General features: G+C 32.6%; 2 protein-coding genes across 2 annotated transcripts; one reads left to right on the forward strand and one right to left on the reverse strand.

Annotated features, from left to right (window-relative positions):
* Nucleotides 1-489: 489 nt before the first annotated feature.
* LOC123537335 (cartilage intermediate layer protein 1-like) lies at nt 490-11,598 on the forward strand. The gene is made up of 11 exons (XM_045321018.2): nt 490-636; nt 867-960; nt 1,285-1,827; nt 4,006-4,167; nt 4,543-4,719; nt 4,901-5,215; nt 5,836-5,944; nt 7,041-7,186; nt 7,537-9,278; nt 9,741-9,982; nt 11,061-11,598. Exons 2-11 carry the CDS (start codon nt 867-869, stop codon nt 11,281-11,283), a joined length of 3,753 nt encoding a protein of 1,250 aa, XP_045176953.2. The 5' UTR covers nt 490-636; the 3' UTR covers nt 11,284-11,598.
* A 997-nt stretch (nt 11,599-12,595) lies between these two features.
* Nucleotides 12,596-18,465, reverse strand: LOC123537547 (oncoprotein-induced transcript 3 protein-like). Its single transcript, XM_053529246.1, has 5 exons — nt 18,436-18,465; nt 16,558-16,779; nt 14,597-14,758; nt 13,992-14,151; nt 12,596-13,011 (listed from the first exon to the last, which is right to left on the reverse strand). The coding sequence occupies exons 2-5, from the start codon at nt 16,715-16,717 to the stop codon at nt 12,888-12,890; spliced, it is 606 nt and encodes a 201-aa protein (XP_053385221.1). The 5' UTR covers nt 16,718-16,779; nt 18,436-18,465; the 3' UTR covers nt 12,596-12,887.
* Nucleotides 18,466-23,865: the final 5,400 nt, after the last annotated feature.

A 23,865-nucleotide genomic window follows, 5' to 3' on the forward strand; every position in this document is an offset into this window, starting at 1 on the left:
GTTTAAAAAAAAAAAAAAAAAAAAAAAAAAAAAAAAAAGACAACCCTTTGGATTGAATCCACTTTACAAATGTCTATCACAGGAGTGGTGAATCAAATAATAGACAATTGTCATATACCAGAAATATTGCACATTTAAATATTACGTACATGTCTAATAATAAAACTGCTTAAAACCGAGACTCGATCACACCCAATCTGATATCATTTTCCTTGGTGGAGTTCTATGCTTCAAAGAGATCTTGTCTCTAGGGCTGTTATATTTTCTTGGTTGGCCTTAGGGATCATGGAATGAATTCAATGAATATGAACTACGTTGTTGGTGTTAGAGGGTGGTAGGGGCTCGAGAGATATTGACCATAGCAGTTATTGTCGTCATGAATAGACTGAATCAAACACAGTCTCTTTTATTTTTTTTGTTTGACTGCATTTTACGCTTCTAAACGATCTTCCTATTGATTTTAATATAGCAACATGGATCAAATATTAAACTGTCACACTCACCGATAACATGCGGCGCATAAATCTATGTTTTATAAATCTTATCAGATAAAATACACGGTTGGTAGCTGAAATAAACGTTTACCTTTTCTTAAAAGGTAGCTAAAGGATTGGGCTTTATTTGGAAAATGTCAAAGTAAGTGTCTAAAGAATTTCTTTCCGTGTGTATTTATCATTTCAGCTATTTTATAAGATTGCGGAATCATAAATACTAATTTAATATGAACTCGTCAGAAATAAACGAAGTAATCATATGTTAAGAAAGAAAACTTAAACATATTTAATCCAAACCGATAACCATATATTTAAAATCTAAAATTTCACGATCTGGTTTTGTCTAAAGTTTAACTACATACATATCTGCAGATGAAAATGAAATACAACACTATGCAGTTGGTGTTAGGTATATTGCTGGTCCTTGTGTGTGTCGCTGCAGAGGAAGCGGATCATAGGACTGAAAGTAAGTTAAAAAACTACTTGTAGCCTAGGGTAACATATGAAACTGCTATAAGCCTTAATTATGGTGTTGATCAGAAACGGGATAATATAGGCTCTCTGGTAGCTTCCGTTAGTGTGTGTATATACCATATACTGTACACGTCATTAATTACAAAATCGTTCCCACTTTGATTGTTTAGTTCCCTATTAATAAAACGATATATAGCACGCATTCTTCTTAAAACCACGTGTTAATATCGATGTCATACATACATGTACAAAATACAGGTTTGAGTGAGTTACGTTTGCTAACAACAACTACTTACTAATTTTCTTTATATTCTAGGTTGCAAGAATTCGCCAGTTGATGTAGTTTTGGTTCTTGATACATCTGATGCCGTGGATACAACATCATTGCAAATGGAAAAGACGTTTCTGAAAGAGATTGTGTCCAAGATATTTGGCCAAAATAATAGATTAGGACTAGTGACATTTGGTGCACAGGCCTTTTTTCAATTTCATTTGAGTACATACACATCTTTAAATGACATAAACATGGCAATAGATTACATGTGGCGCACAACTGGGCAATGTCAATTAGAACAAGCGATACAATATGCGATGGAAAATGGCTTTTCTGAAAGGGAAGGTGGTAGACAAAATGCTTCTAATTACCTTATTGTGGTAGCATTGTCAGGGACACTGAATAGCACCCAAGTTAAGAGGATTAGTGACAGGTTGCAAGAAAATATGGTTGAACTTGTTCTCCTCGATAGTCACTACAATTCCATACAAAACGAAGGGAGTATAAACATTCATAGACTCCCGTCTCCAGCCTCAGACACAGTAGGGAATGTCACAGAGACTACTGTCAACGTATTATGCAAAGGTATTAAAACAATGGCTCAATTCTTCGATATTGGTTCTTTAAACGTCGAGTGAAATGAATATGTTATTAATCAATACTTATAGCGAAAGTTATAAAACGTTATTTAGAAAGTCAAATAGGTACGCATAAAGTATTTTATTTCCTTTGTGTAAGTATCCTAAATCAATTTAATGATATCTTAAATTCTATTTATGATATCCATAAATTAGTTTTGTATATCTCTAAATGATTATAAGATATCATTTTATAGAATTAAGGATATCATAAATTAAATCTGTTTTAGATATCACTAAAACTATTTCATGCTATCATAAGATAGTCGTGGATATCTTAAATTTTGATTTTAGAATATTATTAAAAACATTATTGATTCATAAATAGTCTTTATGTTTAGATATATAAAACGGTTTTATGATACCATTAAATAAGTTAAAATCGTACAATGATACTAACAGGTATGAATTATTGAAATATTATAAATTGAATTTAGGATATAATGAAATGAAACATTTTGAGATATCTTTAAATGGTTTATTGATATCAGTAAATAATACTAACAGGTATGAATTATTGAAATATTATAAATTGAATTTAGGATATCATGAAATGAAACATTGTGTGATATCTTAAATGATTATAGCACATCATAAAAATTGAGTTAAGAAAAACTTATTCTCGTCTGGAGATATCCAATATCCTTTTTGTGAAATCCTTACATCATTTTATGATCTCTTTAAGGATGTACGAGCGAATTTTTTCTAACGTTAAGAATTTTTTCATACCCTGTGAGCTTGAAGAACATTAGTTTCTAAGACAAACAAGAGCAGAAAAAACATAGGTCACCGAACTCGTTTTAATTTTATAGGGTATTTTCTTCACCCACTGTTTACGCATTTCTGAAATTTTGTAAAATTGGAAAAAAGTTGGTACTTTATAAAACATATAATATCCTACTTAATCTTATAGGGATTTCAGGTCTTACAGGTTAATATGAATATATGGTGATGTCAGTATTATATAAGCATAAATGTCAGTAACAAATCTCTTTAATTTTTACATGTTGACATAATTACCGCACAAATTTTATTTTCAATGGAAAAAAGGTATTTAGATCTACAAAATAAATTCTGACGTTAAGATTTTCAAAATATTTTGCAGCATTAATGACGCACAAAAAATGCTTCAAAATGGAAAGACAAAAAAATGGGGTCACCGTGCATCTAAGAGATTTATTAAGAAAAAACTGTTAAAAAGTGGTGAATTTTGATATTTTTTGTTCTTTTTGTTTTAATTTACATTTTCTAGATAATATAAAGTGCTATCTTAAAAAACTTTTATTTTATTTACAGCTTAACATTATATGTATCAGTCAGAAAAATATCAAAACCAAATCTGATCTACTTTTCAAATTAATAGATATTTGAAATTACCTATCCCTACCCCATTGTAAATATTACGTCAATTTTAGGCAAATGCCAGCCAAAAATAAGGGTGAAATTTTTTTTTCGCTAAAAGCACAATATATTAGGTTAAATGGTACGTTATTAGCCATATTTTAATTATTTAGCATTAATTTTTGGCAAAACTTTAAATTTGTTAGAAAGCAATATTCGAAGAAACATTTCTCAAAATGGCGGATATCCTAAAAAAAAAAGAAAAACGCTAGTACATCCTTAAATCATTTTAGAATTTTACAATATTCATTTTATGATGTCTTCAATTGTAATTAGTTATATCATTAAATATACTATATTCTAAGACATTACAAAAATATTTAATGATATCACAAACTGAATTTAAAATATCACAAAATAGTGAATAAATGGTGTAACGGCACCCATACATATTAAAGCAAATTCCTTTTCAAGCTTTTAATGGTTTGAGTGCCGTGAACTCACTCTATTCTTTAACTTATTGGTGTCCTTCGGGATCATGGAAGCCATTACTGTGCATAATTAAGCATGTGCGAGGTGTGATTGGGATACGACATATTTCATTACATCTTTAGAACAGATTTAATCAAGCCGAATCAGCTTTTGCTTTGCTCAGTTACGTTCTATGATTCCAAAGAATGTTTTTATAGATTAATTGATGATGATGATGATGATTTTTTCCATTCGATAATATCTAAATCTTTCGCTGAATGCATATTAGATGAATCTGCTTGTACTTATACAGAAATGGGTGTATTAAAGCCTTGGAGCCCGTGGAGTGCCTGTGGAGTAACATGTGGTAGAGGAATACGACGAAGATTTAAAGAATGTATTAAACGTCGTCCAAACGATATATGTTTAGGGAAGAAAATGGAAAGCGAAAACTGTTTGATTCAGCAGTGTACAGGTAGTGTGATATTCATGTAATTTGAAAGTGTTTGATTTTTAATTATCCAATCATGAAGTGAAAAAATATGACAGTATATCAGGAAAAATGTTTGAAACTTATGATAACATACAAGACCTGGCTTTCAGCGCATGTTTAATTTATTATATGACCTTTTTATGATGTTTAAACTAATCTCGGTATTGATATGTTGGCGGTATGCGACTGTGTGACGTTTTTTTCATGTTCACACCTAACATGCTACGGCTAACATCGATTATGTTCATGTTTGGGTTATGTTTTATAAAAAAAACATGTCATATACGCGAAATAAGCATAACAAACTTCCAATTTTGAATAATCAGATTAATTTATGATTTATATTTTGAAATTCAGACCCTGTCAATGGAGGATGGACATACTGGCAGGAGTGGTCAAAATGTACAAAAACATGTGGAACGGGTGTTCAAAGCAGGCAAAGAGAATGCAAGGCACCAGCACCATCACATGGCGGAGGACTGTGCAAAGGATCAGGAGTGCAGTTGAAAAATTGCTCGCAATGGAATTGTCCAAGTAATGTTGCTCTTCCATATGTTCATGTTTTCTTCTAGGAAGTAAACGATGTAACCAGACTGTTTATTTATCCACTAATTTCCCGTGTTCATGATTTAGCCTTATCAGATAATATCTTACGAAACTATTTGATATTATTTCGTTAACGGATATTTTATCGAATTACACTGTCACATTTCAGATTGCTCATATGTCTGTAAAAACGGAACAACCTTGTCGTCCAGATGTGATATATGCGAATGTCCTAACACAATACTGTTTGGAACCATTGTAAGTGAGTCGAATGTTCCAATAGAAAAGATTGGCGTATATATTGAAACAAAACCTTATGAAATGCTTGGAAGCACAGACATTGATGGGACTTTTATGATACAACATGTGTGTTTAAGAAACACAACAATAATGCTACGTAAGGAGGGGTATGTCGACGTGTTCACCATGGCCAAATATGAAAACGAAACACACTGGAACATAACAACAAAGATGGAAAGAATAGGTAAACTATTATTTGTAACCAGAAAGGCATTATGTAAAGACAGAAATATTCTTTCCGTGATCAGTAGTATTCTTAATTCGTGTAAGGTCAGCAGGATTTCTCAAATTAATGAGTAAAATTCATTCATAATTTAGAAGACTGCGTGAAAAGCTACTAGTGAATGACGAGAGACTGTGTGAAAATATGAACAACCCTTTTGGCATTTTGAAATTTAGTTTAGATAATGTTTTTTTTTTAGTTTAGTAAAAGTATGGGACTTTTCAAAAGAGAACTTTCTTCAAAAGAAATAACCTGTTTTAAAAGCTGTATAACATAAAAATCGACTGAGTATGGATGCCATTGTTAAATAAAATAAATCCGGATCAATAGTGATAAAACTAAAAGATAATCTTTTTAATTAAGTCTTATATATTCCAAAGGAACTTCTTACAGATTTTGTTATGTATCACTTAATGTTTTCGCATGTTTTGCATGCTTAAAACTTGTTACCGCATTTTCACGTCAGCGTAACAAAAATGAGACAGATATGATGTTGTTTAACTTGTAAAATTGCATCGTCTGTTTTTATGTAATGTTTTGTGCTATTATATCTGCTTACAGACGATTATGTTTGTTTTCAGTCCCTCCAGTTATTATGAAGCAACCAGAAAACAAAGTCAGACTGTTGAGACAGGATGCTACTTTATGTTGTGTTGCAGCTGGTCGCCCGAAGCCTGATACAGTACAGTGGTAGGCATCAGTATGAGACTTTTCTAAAATAGGCCAATCTGCAGTTATTAAACTTAGTCTTCACTTTTATTTAGCATACTCAAAATTATTTTGGCTAAAGGACTGTTACTTTTCCATGTATAACCAATTACTCATCAGTCCAAGATTTTAATTTATGAAACTGCATGAAGCATCTTTGATTAAACATTCATCAAATGACAGATAGCATTAAAATACTTTTACAACCACAATTTTCGTCTTTGATGTTAAATTATGATGCATACTGCAGTGCGGATTAGAACGTAATCTCTTTTTGTTTTTTTTTGAAGAAACACGACCTTTTGTTATGTGTCTTATCATTTATACTTCGATTTAATGTTCCCGTTCTTTCCATTTATTTCGAGAAGCCTTGAAACATACCTCGAAAATCTAATATTAATACTGCCGTTTTATCGGCGAGTGGACAAATGTTGCATCGTCATAAACGTAGCATAATCGGCGTGGAGGCCATACACAGGCTTCCCGTATTTGTTATGTTTTTACTAAAGTTATGTGTTATAGACTTCCACTTAAGCCTATGCCACGGCGTAATAGGTGTCGCATATTTCGTTACCCGCCACGAATACACCCAAACAAATCATGTCTTCTTTTACTTTGTATGGTAGCATTGTGTTGTATGCTTTGACAGGATCTTCGTATATCTTTTAATGACTTAATTAACCACGATCCAGCTATTGTAGATTTAATCAACTATCCTAACAGTAATTGTGAAGTGCTGTATTGCGGCCGTAAACGGTTTCACCGTGTTTGGACTCAGTGTTGTTATATTTTCTGGACTTTTTGGATCATGGAGTCCATTTAATGTAAATGTTTAATAGAACACAATCTTATCCGGCGCTAGTGGGGGTAGGGGGGTATAGGGAGAGGGAGGAAGCATGAGGGATATTGAAAATTTCAGTAATTCTCATTCTCCGTCAAATCGAAACTTCTGTTATTTTGCATGGTTGTGTTCTATGCTTTCTTAAGTTCTTCTTCTAGATTACATTTACTTCTAATTTGTATAAATAGCGTGTAATATATGTACTTATTTATTTAAAATCTCTATACTCACTGACAGGTATAAAGATGGAGATGAACTCAACGAAACCAGCGAACGATTAAGACTTGTTAACATTAGTCATTCCGATGCAGGGATCTATAGCTGTAGTGTCGAAACTGAAGCAGGAATCATTAAATCGCACGAGGCCGCTGTCGATGTGTTTGGTAAGTTAGTAAGGTGTTGTGATTTTGAACTGCATTTCTTTTAGATAAAACGTGTATTCTCCTTACTACACAAAAAATTAGTTTTTTATGACAATATTGCACGATCATGCATCAATGTATATCTGATACATATCAAATTTATTGTTTTCTAACTGAAACAGTTAGTAATATAATCATTTTGTTAATATTTATTTTTCAATTTCATTAGCATATTTGATTTGATATTAAAATTCTGAGAGCAAGGATATCTGTGAATATAATTTAATCGGAAATATTTTCTGCGTCTTAAGGGTGTGGTATAGGTTTGTAGACATAGCTCTTGTAATGGTAGAATATCATTTGTCTTTAAGCATCTGCAGAAGAAAGTTGTTCTAGGCCATTATTCAATACACGAAAATTACCGAAGAACTGTTATGCAATTCAGCATGGTACCAATTCAACAATCATTGATGTTGGAAAATGTAGCAGGGACGGGTGTATTACCAAATCTTTCAAAGACAATGGTACATGTATCGATACAGAAAATGATTATTGTTGTAATGAAGGCCAAAGTGAAGAAGTTCAGATATACTGTCCCGGATTTTCCTATTCGTTAAAACGTATAACATCGTGTACATGTAAAAGGTGCTTATTGTCAACTATTGTCGAAGGCAGTGCATATGGTAAACATGAAAACGGATCGAAAACCCCTTTTGCATATGGATATTTATTTATAAATGGAAAGAAAGCTGCCGTGTCGAATGAAATGGGGTACTTTCAGTTTGAAGTATTTCGAAATGTTAAACACGCAGTTGTATATTTTGTTGACGAGGTATTCCAAAAATTTGTTCCAACAACGAAAGTGATAAATACACAACGTGATAGTCTTTCGTTCATCACCGTCGTTCTTCCGTTAAAACCACGACCAGTAGAATTCCAAGGCCACCTCGGAATAAGCGTAAATCTCGGCGGCTCAAACAACTTCCCACCAGCTGGTGGACTTACTATCCCAGAACACGCTCTTGTAACTGCAGATGGCCACGCTTTTACCGGTAAAGCGAAAGCAACCGTTCACTTTATGGATCCAAGGAAACTCACTGACCTTGAAGCATCAAACGGCAATTTTATCTATACTACAGACGACGGAACGACAGCACCGCTTGATACATTCGGTATGTTTCATACTAGTGTAGAGGACGACATTGGACGCTCACTGAAAATAAAAAAGAAACTGACCTTCACATTAGATGCATCAATATTCAACGTTTCATTAAAAGATGACGGCAGTCCAGATTTAGCATTGTGGAACTACGATATAAATAACGGCATATGGGTTGAAACATCAAAAATGAAGTTTTCCGATTCCAGTTTGGCAGCGGGTAGAAGAAAGCTTTTAGATCACGTTTTGGTAGGAGAATTTGAGGTTCAAGAAATAAAACAGATTGATTTGACTGAAGAAAAACCCGTCTGGGAAAGAGTAATTATAGGGTACACAAATTGTGACCACAGCGTTCCAATTTACGCTGAAAGAATTGTAACTCGTGAAAGTAAAACTAAACATAATGCGTGTTATCTAAGTGTTTCGGTGTATTCAGATCTTACGTACGGAGAGAAGTCTGATGCTGGGACAAATGTTGTAGCAATAACTCAAGAAATGCATGGCCCGAAGTTCAAAGGCATGGACAGTAAAACCACAGACAGAAACGGACATGTTTGTTTGAGTGTTTTCTGTGATTCGAAAGTGTATGTTTACGCGGAAAGTAAATTTGACGGAAGTAGATTATTTGCCAGCACCTCGCATGACCTTCCAGTTTGGTACGATAATTTCAACAATACCAAAAATGGTACAGAAGTAGAAATATTTTCGTATAATATTGAAGACGTTGTTGAGAATGGCAAATCTCGATACAGCCCATTTGTACTTTATGAAGATTTTTCGAAATGTAGTGCAGATTTCGATAAGAATTACAAATTTGAATTTGCTTATTATGCGATGCCGCATACACTAACAACATCAATCGCAAAGGACACTTTCGATGAAAAACTGTCCTGGTATCCTGTATCGCCCGAGAAGCCATATGCAAAGGCCTGTTTTATCAAGGTTGCAATAACAGTAAGTATTTGTTTACACTGGTATGCCTTCAGGAGAAAATCTAATTTCACTTTCACGTAAATACAACGTCATATATTATATATGCAAAAGGATAATTTAATTTCAGGGGCTAAAAAGCTCATAGTATCGAATTGAAACATCAAATACAATAATAACGGATTGCATATGTAGTAAATTTAGTTTTTCATCATACAGCGCGTTAATGTTTTTTATTTACAATCTAGTTAGTACTTAATATCCATATAAAAAATAAACACTTTAACTGATTGCTTAATCCAGCGGACACCTGGAGTATTACTCATTTTATTACCTGTCATGAGCAGGCTCAGTCAACCCGAGACTGCTATAGTTTTTTTAGTCGCATTCTATACTTTCAAAAGATCTTCTTTGTACACTAAAGCCATTGAATCTGTATTTGTCATCTTTGCAAGAGTGAAATCATACAAATGTTTGTCCTTTCAGACAGATGATAACAACGCCAGATTTATTGCAGAAAGCTATCAAGATGTATCACAGAAAAACAGTCTATATGGATCATACGATGTTGGACCTAGTTTTGACATTAACTCAGCTAACAGAAAACAAAGAGCTGCTTGCATAGAATTTCGTTGCGCCGGACGTTTTTCAGACAATGGCAAAATCAAATACAATTCAAAAACCATCGTGGAGGTGTATTTGATTTCATCTGAAAAATGCACTTTAAGGTATGATCACAAATATAACTAGCCTGAAAATTTATATAATCAAAGAATGACAATAATTTATAAGAAAATCCTTTTGAATCATATATAGCAGTCAATCAGACTCGTTTTACAGAGGCTGTTCAATGAATGCACATGTTATTAATTTAAGGGCATCCGAAAAGGTAAAAAGGTACAACTCTAATATTTCTGCAAGTATACTTGCTTGATAATACATTTTGTCATATATAAATCTTGCAGATCTTTTAACACGAGCTATAATTTCTTACGTATGCAACTCTCACTAATGGGTACAAAACTGTTTAAAATCATAAGAATATATCCTACAGTATGTTACAAGTCTAACCACGTCTGATATCTTTCCTTGCGTGCAAAATGTAGATATTTCATGAACTTTGTGCAGACTGTTTCTTTTAGAGAAGAAACATTCTTTTAGAATAGAAAGCGTACTAATTGTCAATCTCCACAACTTTTCTTTTCTAACGCAGGTTGTCCTGGTGGGTGCATTTTGTTCAGTCTGAATTTGGTCGATGTCTCAACTTCAAATTAAAACTATGATATTCATTGAACATACTAAAAACGTTATTTTGCGATTGACAAAGTTTGTGTCGCATGAACCTAAACGCTATTGAGTTTAAAACATGATAGGCGTTCCAAATAATTGCACAGTTAGGTATATAGTTTAAAAAAAAATCATGTATTACATTTGTATGGATATGATTAGGATGAACGTCAGCGTCTTATAGAATTGTTCTTTTAAAGCAATGTGCCGCACACCAGCTGTTTATTCTCAGCCGTTTTAGGGAACACTCTTGCGATTTCTCGTTGACTGCTTTGTAATGTAGTTGAAATGAAAGAAAGATTATGGTTTATATTTGCACAAAGGAAAATGTCTTGGCACATATATCGCCGATGTATGTCAGCAATTTGGAGGTATTTTTTGAATTAATCTGAACAGACCTGAATAATTACGCATAATTATATACTATCATTTATATGACACATAGAGCTAATATTCTTATTTTAAGACGTTAATATAATTATTTCTTATATATTAAAGATTTATATGCTTTTTTTCCAGAACTGGAACGATAGCTTCGAACATAACACTTGTTTACGGTAGAACAGGATTTAGGTTTGTTGCTGAACCAACTGTCAATTATGGTCCTAAATTTGGAATCTACGTAGGAAATGGAAAAGCGGATAAAATACGCAATTTTTGTGCCAGTGGAACTGATACCGGTGCTGTAGAGAAATTCATGAAACCCAGCAAAAATGCAGCGATTGAATATTCTTGCACATAACAGTTTATTGTATATATTGATGTTGCTTTGTTGCTTATTACTTTTCAAAAACAGATGAAAGAGAAAATATTTACAAAGTCTACGATTAATTATATTCTGCCGAAAAGAAATACTGTTGAGGATATGCATTTCCATTTGGCTCATTCAGAACTGCACACTATAAATCGAGTGGAATTAATCATCTTGTAACCGTTTTTCTGTTGTGATGTGAACTGAAGTATTCATTTGCACTTTACTAATCTAAACGTACATGTATTGCTTGTTCTCTTAATAATCGCCGTATGTTTCAGTTTTATTACTACGGCCATATATTTACCATTCGTTAGTGTTTCTTAATGTTTGTTACTATGGCTTCTGCAACGTCATTGAGTACATATGTTTACGTTTTATTCATAACCATAAGTGCGCATTTCTTACCTAAACCGCGCAGATTAGCAAATGGGTACTGGGCAAATTGAAAAAGTGGTAATTTATTTTCCTTCGTGCTTAGCTCACATTTCCTCAATTTTTCTTATCGCAGAGACACTCCATGCGTGAACGGTAGCATCCATTTTCACTACCGTCCATTGAACAGGCTTACTCAAACCGAACCTGCAACATTTTCGTTTTTGTAGTGTTGACCAACCTGTGGAATGTCCACTTTTAATTTTATATTTTCATCAATATTACAGAAAAATCTTGAATAATTTCCGTCATAACAAAACCATTATGACTGGCTGATATGGAAATGTATGTTAATCCTCGTTGACACGCGTACGCTAGAATGTGCGTATGCAACATAAATGTGTAATGTGAATTAAATTTAACGATACAAATGTGTACCACTACGACTTCAACAAGAATTATTTTTAATGTAACTTTCATCATCAATTAGAGTTTAATTGTATAACTGGGAATATTTTACCTTTTTTTTACATTTTGCCTAACATGTGCATACAGTCTTTTCGTCAAGATCGGAAGTTTAATCCTAGCTATTTCTGTAACCTTGAAGAAAGCTTGTTCATGCGTATGCAGTCCCTTCCGAAATAACTGTCTTAAAACATGTCTTGAAAAGATTTCTGCAGGAACAAGGGAAGTAATTTAAATCCTGATATGGACCAAACAGCGGTTTACAGAAAATAATCGGTTCGTTCAACTGACCGGCTGCATAATAAGAATTTAGTAGGAAGAAAGATAACGCAATTTTCTGACACAGGTCACTCAAGCAAGAACTATTTGTAAGCTTTGGTAAAAAATTGATAATGCGAAAGAAAATTTATTTCCTCTATTGACCTTTATCGTTTCACTTAACAGATAATATAACTGAACTTGTTCTATCTGTTTTGAGGTATTAAAGATATTTCTAAAAATGTATAGGTGTGTGATATACTTGAAATGATAATGTGAAAAATACAAAGCTTTGAAGATTTAAGTGAAGCGTTATATAGCATCTTATAGTGGAATGTTTAGATGAAAAGTACAGTATACGGGAGTTACATGTACATTTTCAACAAACATTTGATAGACAAGAAAATGTTCACACTTTTTTTTTTGATGAAACGAAGTCTGAAATTGGAAAATGTTGGAACTTGGAAAATTATTAACTCCTAGCCCAATTCATGTCATTAAATTCTTGTATTGTTCAACATGTTTCTGTTAAATCTTGTGCGTTTTATTTGTGGATCACGATCATATAGTGGTGGAAGATTCTTAATTTCATTCCCTTCTTCTGTTTGCAGTCTGTTCTTCCTAAAATATAGATACAAACATGCAATTATTTATTGAATTTAACAATTTTTACATTTTTGATCTCTCTTATTCTAACAACAAACGTTTTAGATGATTTTCGTAAGGTAATCTCTAAATGTGTCCATTATTTTCCAGCAAGCTAATTCAATGCGCGAGGAAAATGACCAATATTGACTGAAAAAAACGTATAATGTTCAAATTAGTCGAAACAAAGCCATATTATTAGCGCTCTTTGAAACAAAATATGATGAAAAACTGAAATGAAGTTGCCATATGACCTATAATGTGTAGGTGTGATGTAAACCCCTCCACCTCCACCCACAAAAACCGAAAATGTTCAGCATATTTATGATTTTCACTTTAAACTGTCATAAAACTGTCGATTCTTATGAAGCTTGACAAAGGCAATTATTGCAAGATCGCTTAATGTACTGACGACAGCTTTGACACACCTCAGTTATAAAATGGTATAACAGTAATGTATTGTAGATTATTGTATTCAAATCAGCTAACATTTAAAACACCAGATTGCGGCACTTCAGAAACTTTAAGGAAGGCCTTTCAGAAGTGAAAAATAAGAGTTTCACAGTATTATACAAAGATATAAATAAGAACAAATATATATAGATGTGTAAATGATTAACCATAAGAATACAAAAACAAAGTAAAACAAGTAGACAATGATAAAGGAACATACTGGGACACCGCCTTAGTGCGGTCAATGTATAGTGCAAAATGCACCGATGAAGAGTTTCATCTATTTAATTATGCACCAAACCTCCCTCATATCCCACACTATGCTCAAACGTTATAGTATCACAATAAATTTTCAACAGGTTACATTCAACGGCCGATTAATGCACGATACGTATAATTAGAAAAGCACGTGTAAGTATTATAAAAAAGGAAAAGAATGGTATCAAGTGCTGATAATTAAAGAAGGTTGACATCTTATTGGATATATAAGTTTACAGTATTACCTTTTCAAGCGGCCTCTAACGAACACAAGGAGTCCCATTAATAAAAGTAATAAACCAAGTGAAATTATGATAATCCAAACCAAGGCAGGGAAACTTTCAACATCGCCATCACAAATAGGATCTTTGTTTGATGACAAAGCCGGATCTTCCTTTGGTGCCTCTAAAATGAACACAAAAATGAGAAGAATTATGCACTTAATAATCAATAAGTCAAAATGGTGTATTTGTCTTTAAAAAAAGAGTTAATTGACGATGCGCATGTTTTTTAACGTAGCAGCTTACTGGATTAGCAGCTGAATGAATTACTTTGAAATTCTCTTTCTTTATAAAATAAAAACTGTCGGGCAAAAACCTTATTCGTTATATTATTTATGTAACGTACTTTATAAACAGAAATCAAAATTCATACAATGTAAACTATACAAGATGTCAGATCAGTATGATTGAGTTTGACACACATGTCCTCATAATTATGTATGCATTACAAACATTTCAATTCTATTTCCAAAGAAGACAAGATAGGCAATTTTACTTAACAATCGCGATTTTGAAAACAAAAACAACAAAACAATTAATGTTGTCTAAGTATATTGGGTTAAAGGTACCATAGCAATAATTTGCGCAGTCTGGAACTGGAATAATAAAATATATAACAAAATCTGTACAGTTTTTTGCTCTTATGGTCGTTTTAGCAGCACAACACGAATTCTTTTTGCGAATACACACACTTTTTAATGTTTCACCTTCATTTACATCTGGTAGACTATCTGTAATTAAAAAAAATGCAGTTATACCGTGTTCAGACTACGTTTTTAATTCTATATTAACTTGGGTTTATTTTTTAAACTCGTTTGCGTCCACACTATATGTGGTGTAAACCGTGAATTATGTAAAGGTCAAGTGGTTTCTGTAATGTAGCATTAAAACTACCTCGGGAGGTGGTTTTAATACTATATTAAAAAGTTATACTACATTATTTTACAAGTGTGAACGCAAATTTGAGTTATAACTGGTTTTACAATCCCAAATCCACAGATCTTACCTTTTGGCGGAAGGATACCATGTGTTTCTCTTTTGAAACAAACAATTGATGCTATGGCTGGCAAAAGTAATTGGAGTGTTGATGAAGCAAAAACATTAAATTGCAATATGGGGTCATGCTGATGCTCAAAATGGACTATAGATGGAATGAACAGAAATTCTTAGATGAATACAGAAGTTTAAACATTGATGACTCCTTCTTGTTTCTGATAGCCTCCTTCTTTCTAACCTTTTTTTGCTTATTGCAAAATATTTGTTAACTTCCAACATTGCATGTATATATTTAAACCACATTTCTTTGCATAGTGTGGACATAAACTAGATTATATTTTTATGAGTTTTAAATGTCAGATACCAATTATAGCCAATTAGTGCCTGACAAAAATAAAACCTATCTGCTAGTGTGAACACGGTATTAGAAGCATTATTCAATAGGGGGAAATTATGTACTAACTTCGTTTCCTCAAGTGTCAGCATTATTCTTAAACACTGATATATATTCTGTCAAAACCTTGGTGTTTTGGTCAATCTGTAGTTTCTTTGCAAACTATTCAAAAATAAATTTTGAGAAGAAAATGTATAAAAGGGAAACTCCAGAACTTTCATTCTACATTCACTTTACGTTATAAATATCTCACACAAAGTGCACTCTTTATAATATACTTTTTATACTTCTGTAACACTCTATTTGTAGCAAAGCAAATGCCAAACTGTTAAAATACATGTTTAGAAACAAATACAAATGTGCCTCAAATCTAAGATGAACTCTGCGTGGCCACATGTGAAGTTATCTAAATGGTCAGCTAATAAAGATGTAACCATAGGCTGGAATACCTTATCATTTATAGATCTTATATAATCTAATGGTTAGTTTGGACACAGGTTAAATTAGGGTTGCTTGATTATTAATAATTCATCAGCAATGTTCTTGAATGGAACTATTTTGTGTAGGGCATGAACATCTTTTTCATGTTATTAGGAATAAAATACAGATTCTATGTTTGCTAAAACGTACACATAACTTTAGTAGCGGGTAAACCCGCCCCCTCAAAATCACTTGCTAACTACATATAATGCTAGTTTCAAGTTAAAAACAGTCTATTTTGTCACAACTTAGACCTATTGACTTCTCATTAACACGTAATCTCCATTGTGCGTTCTTTGCTTGTAAAGGATCTTCTTGTATATTTATTAACTAACACAAAAGTAAGAGACATTTGCCGGCCGTAAACATCCTCCCCAACATAGGCTCAATGTTGTTGTATTTTCTGATCGTTTATAACTGAATTCCGTTCAATATATCTGTATATCAGGGTTCCGCTTCAGCCATTTTAAGTAGCGTTAGCACAACAGTATAAATATTTTTATCCTTATCACTTCTCATGACGGAATACTCTCTAAAATGGCCAATTATTTCGAATTATTATGGAGGTATAATAATCAGATAATATAGTTGTATGAACGAAGTGAATGTGATTAAAATGTGAACTATTTACAAATAATGAACGGAAAAGCATTTATTTACCATTAAGCCAAATTTGTGAATAGCTTCCACACTGGAAGTCTTCTGGACAAGCGTTGGTCAGATATCCCTCGTCAGTCCCAGTATACCTGTACCATCTGAACGGTGCAAGGGTCTGGCAAGTTACATTATTACGATCACTTGCTGTGTAAGCCACTGTCATTGATGTATCATTTACAGATATGTAGTTGTTGCAAGGATCTATATTTAGAACTTCGTATATTTCTGAAGATAAAACAAATCTAGAGTTAACTTCATGGCTTTGTTCTAAAATGGTAAATTCAGAACGTTTTGGAAACATATATCGATTTATTCAGACAAAGAATCCAGTATGTGTGACTGGTGACAAATGACATAAAAAAATCCGTTTTAGTAAAGGTGAAGGCAAAACATTCAATGGTACATAGATCTATTATCATGGTCTATCTGAAGCCCATGAATATATAATTCAGAAATAGGCTCGTTCGATGTTTTCACCAAATTTCAAAAATAATTGAATTTGTATTCTAAAGCAATGTTTGCTATGTAAATTCGGATCGTATTATAGTTTTATTTATTTGCAAAATGCAAAATATACGGCAATTTCCAGATTACTAGTATACATCGTATAGACTTACTTTCTTTTTCATTATGATTACAGTTTTTTTTTTTTATATTTGATTGTTAATTGTCCATATTAAATATGTGTTGGTATCACATTCTGTACGAAAATAGGACCTGTTTTACAGCTGTAAAACGTCGGTAAAAGAACTGTATTTTGAAATTACAGCCGTGAAAGACCTGTAAATGAAAAAATACCAGAGATACAGTTGCAATTTATAGGCAGGTTTCATAAATACAGCTGTAAAAAAATACAGTTTAAAGTTACAGCTATAAAATATTCATGTCTCAAAATTACAGCTGTAACATTTTTTGGAGAGAAACATGAGTATTGTCAGCCATTTTAATGCATTTTGGCGGGAAATAACTGAAATTCACAGAGACACCATATCATCTATAATACTGGAATTTTAGCTATTATGGAGTAAGCACATGCATTAACAATTTATACTTTATTTGAAATGAATCAGTTTAAAAGAAATAATTTCAAGATTGTCATATGTTTTCATGACAGAGAAAATTTTATAAACAAGATATGATGCATAGTTTCTACTTTGTATCCTACGCTTTAATGTTGCAATACTATACTATACTATACTATAAACATATTTCATATTGGTCTTTACTTACTCATTTATTTTTCTATTTGTGTAGTAATTGCTTTTTAGAGAATTACATTTCATCCTTAAACTTTTTGTACCTCAGCTTTCGTTCCTTAAAATAATGTTCTCTTTTTCAACACCTGTAATATTTCTACAGTTGTAACTTTTCGGCATATTTACAGCTGTAAGAATTTTTACAGCTGTATCTCATTTGCATAATTCGACCTGTTTTACAGTCGTTTTACAGCTGTAAATTGAAATCTACAGCTGTAAAATCAATGTTGTTATATAAAATCTACAGGTGTAAATTTGAAATAATCATGACTGTAATTCTGAACAAAAATACAGGACTTTTACATCTGTAAAATTTCGTACAAGATGTGTTCAAGTATGTATTCGTTATTAGGCATATTTTTAAAGTATCTGATGTAGTAATTTGTCACAGGATGAAGTTATATGTTAATTTTCAAATATGAAAACATAAATAGGAAACAAAATATTTTAAATAAGTGTCATTGTAAATGCAAAATGAAAGGCAACAGTAAAATATATAACATCAAAAATCATGTTATACCAAGAGTCGGGTTAACAATAGTTGAACCGTCTAGATGCTATCAATCGCGAGGATTACGTTTGTATTATCATCATATATAATTTTGTTGAAAATAAATGTACTTACGAGAATATATGAACAGTAATATAACATGTATTTCTTCTGTTAGACAAAACACAACCTGGACCAAATTTGTAGAACTATTTGGGACGCATAACACAGCGCTGACAGTCGTAAACAGTGGGGCTCCCTGCGGGGGAATTTTTAAAAAGTAAAACGATTTTATAAAAGAAACCACTGAATAAGCATGAAATAAACAGAAAATTTGTTTGTTTCGGTGAAAGATCGAAATTTATTTCATCTCGTGAACATCACATGTTAATATTTTCACTCGTGGCTTCGCCACTCGTGAAAATATTCATGTGATGTTCACTCGATGAAATAAATTTTCGATCTTACACCGAAACAAACAAATATCCTCTATATATTTCGCTGCTATATTTCAATAATTACAGACACACTTCTAAGAAAACATTGTACTCTCTACATGATATCATCAACAATTTGTTTACTGGTTGTAGTAAATATATCACCAACAACGCTACTAAATAGATTGTTGCATTTAATAAACTGATCACAGTAACCATTATCTGTACTAAATGTTTCCTACAGATGTTTGTAAATTCTCAGTTGTTGTATATTTTGTCCAATTTCTTGTCACATAGAGATTTCTGGATCCAAACAACTGCGCCAATGTTTCGAATTAATTCTTACATGTTTACATGTTTTTTATTTGCTTTTCGAAGTCAGCACCAGTCTGTAAGCTTAAATATAAGCAATTAATATTTCAAATATAAGAATGACAGGGTATCATTTTCTTGAGAAAATATCATTAAAAATCGATCTAGATGGTACAATAACTGTTTACTTTATATTGTTAACATGGTAAAAAAATGTATCGTACACTTTGCGAACAAAGTTGCTTGACAACGTTCTTACTAATATTGATGAATAAGAAGATTATTCTCCCTTTATTTTGGAAGTTTCTCTTTAGACACATTATCTTTAATGCAGCAAAGATCTATACAAAATTGCGCATTAGCATGCTTAGAGAAATACGACCCTTTACGCTGCGGGTCAGATCTAATATGGATAGACGCGCACGACAGGAACTTATGTTATAAGAAATAGAAGATTATGATACATAACATTAAATTAACACGTTTAATGGTAAAAGATAAAAGTATAACCGACTACTGGATACATATTTTTAAAGGAGATAATGTATAAATGAAACATTTTTCAGTGGTGCATACATGTTTGGTTTAGAGAGGGCACAGACTTTCTAGCGAGTTCGGGGGACATCTTACCCTCAGAAAAATCGTGTGCGACTTTCACAGAATTTCATATTTTTTGTTTGTAAATTAAAAAAGAAAACATTAAAAGTAAAGCATTTGAATTCAGTTGCGGCCATAACCCCCCTCTTCAGCAGGTACACATACTACTGATACAAAATGCATCATGCTTTGCGAGCGAAACGAATCGAAAGAAAATTTCATTTGTAGAATGACGGATGTCTTAACATCAGGCTATAAAATGTGTGCCTGCTAGATGCGCCAGTAGCGACCCCTCAGGATCCGCCCTTGTTAATTATCAAACTAAACCTATTAGTATGTGTTTTTTTCCTACTTATCCATATTAAGAAGTCCAGGGTCCGTATCCATAAAGCTCCTAAGGGAAAATTTTCCCTCAGGGACTAACTAAGGGAAAAGTTCCAAAGCATTTTGTTGACAATCGTCTATATAGTTGGAATGTCTAAAATATTGTCTTATAGTGTCTGGCATAGTAATGAAGATTATCAATAAATCGTATAAAGTTTACACTTTTCTTTTGTGCTATGTTGTTTAGGAAATTTTACGCTTTTTTAAGGATTTTTCTAAGTTTTCTCCTTAGGAGCTTTATGAATACGGGCCCAGAACTGTACAAAATGTTCAGGACAAAAACTTTGAAATAACTCTCCCATTTAGTATCATAAGTTTGATTCAAACATGTGTGTAGTCAATTAAGTCTCCGTCTCAGTTCTTTTAAAACTTTCTTAAAATTTGGATGGTCAAATATCTCAAAGTATATAAATTTTATTCCGCCTTTCATGATAAATAGATAAGTTTACAACTTTGAGAAATTTCATTTAAAACGATTGTTTCTTTTTGCGAAAACAGTTTTCACATTGCCTCGAATTGAGGACACTTTATTAAGGTACATTGTCTTTCAACCAAGTCCAGCAAGAAAACAAGGTCAAGACCCTTTATTTCTTTGATTGGCTAAATTTTCTAAATGCAATATACCATTACTAAAGACATTTTGCCATACTGGCTGTAGAAACTATCACAGAATGGGTTCTCTAAAGTATCTATACTTTGACTAAATCTATATTTTGAAGACCTGCCCTTTGATTATGCCGTAAGTATCATGATCATTTAATAGAACAACAATCTATCATTTTAGGCACTGGAATTTGCAAAGCAGTTTCTACTCTACTTCATTTTCTTCTAGATAAATCATTATGAGCAATACAATACGTTCCGACTTCTTAACGTCGTCTTTCAACAGTATGTAGGCGCATCGCACACTGGCGTTATATTCCAATTATGGTCTGAGATAGTAATTCAACATCGACTTAAAATATAAAAGGCATAAAATTCACCCTCCTCTCAGAAAACTCGTTCGCGTATTTCACAGAATATCATTTCTTTTGTGAATTAAAAAAACAAAAACAAACAAACATTTAAGATATAAAATTTGGATTCAGCTGTGGTCATATCCCTCCTCTTCAGCAGCTATGAATACTACTTTTTCAAAATGTATCATGCTTTGCAAACCGAAAGAAAATTTTATTTGTAGAATGATGGATGTCTAAACATCAGGCTATAAATATGTATGTCTGCCAGATGCACCAGTAGCGACCCCTCAGGATCCGTCCTTGTTAATTATCAAACTAAACATAATTATTATGTGTTTTTTCTACTTATCCAAATTAAGAAGTCCAGAACTGTAAAAATGTTCAGGACAAAACTTTGAAATAACTCTCCCATTTAGTATCATAAGTATGATTCAAACATGTGTGTAGTCAATTAAGCCTCTGTCTCAGTTTATTTAGAACTTACTTAATATTTGGATGGTCAAATATCTCAAAATATATAAAATTTATTCCGCCTTTCGTAGTAAATAGGTAAGTTTACAACTTTGAGAAGTTTCATTTAAAAGGGGTTGTTTCTATTTGCGAAAATATTTTACACATTGCCTCGAACTCTGAACACTTTATTAAGGTAAATTGTTTTTCAACAAGTCCAGCAAGAAAACAAGGTCAAGACTCTTTATTTCTTTGATTGGCTAAATTTTCTAAAATGCAATATACCGTTATTAAAGTGGTGTAATAAGTCTTTGAAAAAGGTTAATAAGTTATATAAATGGTACATGCACTAAAATGTCAAACATCGGTAAACAGTTTATTAATAATTGATCATTTACTAATTTATAATAATCCACCCAAATAGTTTCAGGTTCTGTTTCGATTAAGTTTACAAAATAACAGCAGGTGTTTATGTAACTCCTTTTTAACTTCAAATGAGCCGCACCATCAGAAAACCAATATAGAGCATTTGCGACCAGCATGGAACTAGACCAGCCTGTGCATCCGCGCAGTCTGGTCAGGATCCATTTTGTTCGCTTTCAAAGCCTGTTACAATTAGAAAAGGATCCTGACCAGACTGCGCGGATGCGCAGGCTGGTCTGGATCCATGCTGGTCGCAAATGCACTATGTTTGTTTTCTCATGGTGCGGCCCAAATTTGTAACGGTTCTAATATCTTGAAAGAATTTCTCTTATTCGTCTCCAAGCGTTTAAAATGTTTTTGTCATTAAGTCTACCCTGTTTACTGGCCCTGGTATTGCAAAATATAGTCGAAAGACATTTTGCCATACTGGCTGTAGTAACTATCAACAAATGTGTTCTCTAAAATATCTATACTTTGACTAAAGTCTATATTTTGTAGACCTGGGGCCGTATTCATAAAGCATCTTCAGTATAAGTATAAGAAATTGATTATTTACTTAAGTATTACTTAGGTTAGAAATTTATTTTACTTAAGTATATTTGTTATTCATAAAACAACTTAATAAGTAATTCTTGTTTTTTATTGTGGACGAAAACATTAAAAAAAAACAACATTAATTTCAGACAGATACAACATGCACAATTATGTTTAAAGTGCTTTTATCTGAAAACAACACCACTTTAATCGTACTCACCACGCTATTTTATTTTCTGACTTAAGTCATTTCTTACGTATCTTAAGTTTTAGCTGTTTTATGACTAGAACTTAAGTTTTTACTTAGACTTAAGTTGAAATCACCACAAACTTAAGTAAAATCTTAAACTTAAGTCAAAACTTATACTTAAGATGCTTTATGAATACGGCCCCTGCACTTTTTTCCATTCACTATTCTTTTTGTTGTTAAAGGCTTGGCGCCTTCGACAGAATGTTTCAGATCTGAAATCGTACATGACCAGAAGCAACATGTACATTTGTTCCGTCCATTTTTATCTAAAAGTATATTACGATACATCTACAAAGCCCATTTTTGTCAGAATAAAAGAGTATCAAATTAATTCCTTTAAAGCCACTTTACATACCACGACTTGTGACATAGTTGGTATGGTAGTACTGGAATGGAAAAATGACCAATCCTCCATGTACTCTACGACACACGAAAGATGGATTGCAAAAAATTTAGAATTAACGTCCATGCCGTAAACAATAAAAAAAAAACTGACAGAGCATGTTCATTTGACGGAAACCCTAAGCAACCGCGCCCAAAATCGCACAGGTTCAAACTGAAAGTACACCTTAACATTCCAAACTGGGGAGTCCGACACGTTGTGCCTGAGCAAGACATTATTTTTACATTCTACGTGAACATTTGTGCGAAATCATAGTAGGTACAAAGCAGAATTTTGAAAGAAACGGTCCGGTACTCGAATAATTTTTTTCAATCCTGATCGTCAATTTTTTTCAAACAATATCAATCAGGTTACGACAAATTAGCAAATAAAAGTTTTCATTAACAATAGTGTAACTTGTCTGGAGCTCGAGTATATATTCTATAGTTTTAATTACAAGAAGGGTTATACAATCAACACAGGCAAAATAAACAGACATATACATGAACATCTCTCGGATTTTCTGTCGGCCGTCTTGTTTGGCCGTGACGGCGCACACTCATGACAGAGGTATTTATGTATTGTATTCTTGTACAACATTTTGATGTCATATCAACTTTAAACATTGACGGTATTGCAAATAAGAAGAAACAAAATAATGGTTAAAATAATAAAGACAATATGATAATATGTATGACGCTATACTTGTCTAAATATTGAATTGATGCCGGGAACAAAGTGAAGTTGAATTCTGTGTCGAATAGTAGATTTTAAAAGATGATGATTAGTTGAGTCATTAGTGAAAACAATCTATTATTTTACTGGCCATTGAATATC

The sequence above is a fragment of the Mercenaria mercenaria genome, chromosome 17 (assembly GCF_021730395.1).
Source record: "Mercenaria mercenaria strain notata chromosome 17, MADL_Memer_1, whole genome shotgun sequence".
Classification (NCBI taxonomy): domain Eukaryota; kingdom Metazoa; phylum Mollusca; class Bivalvia; order Venerida; family Veneridae; genus Mercenaria; species Mercenaria mercenaria.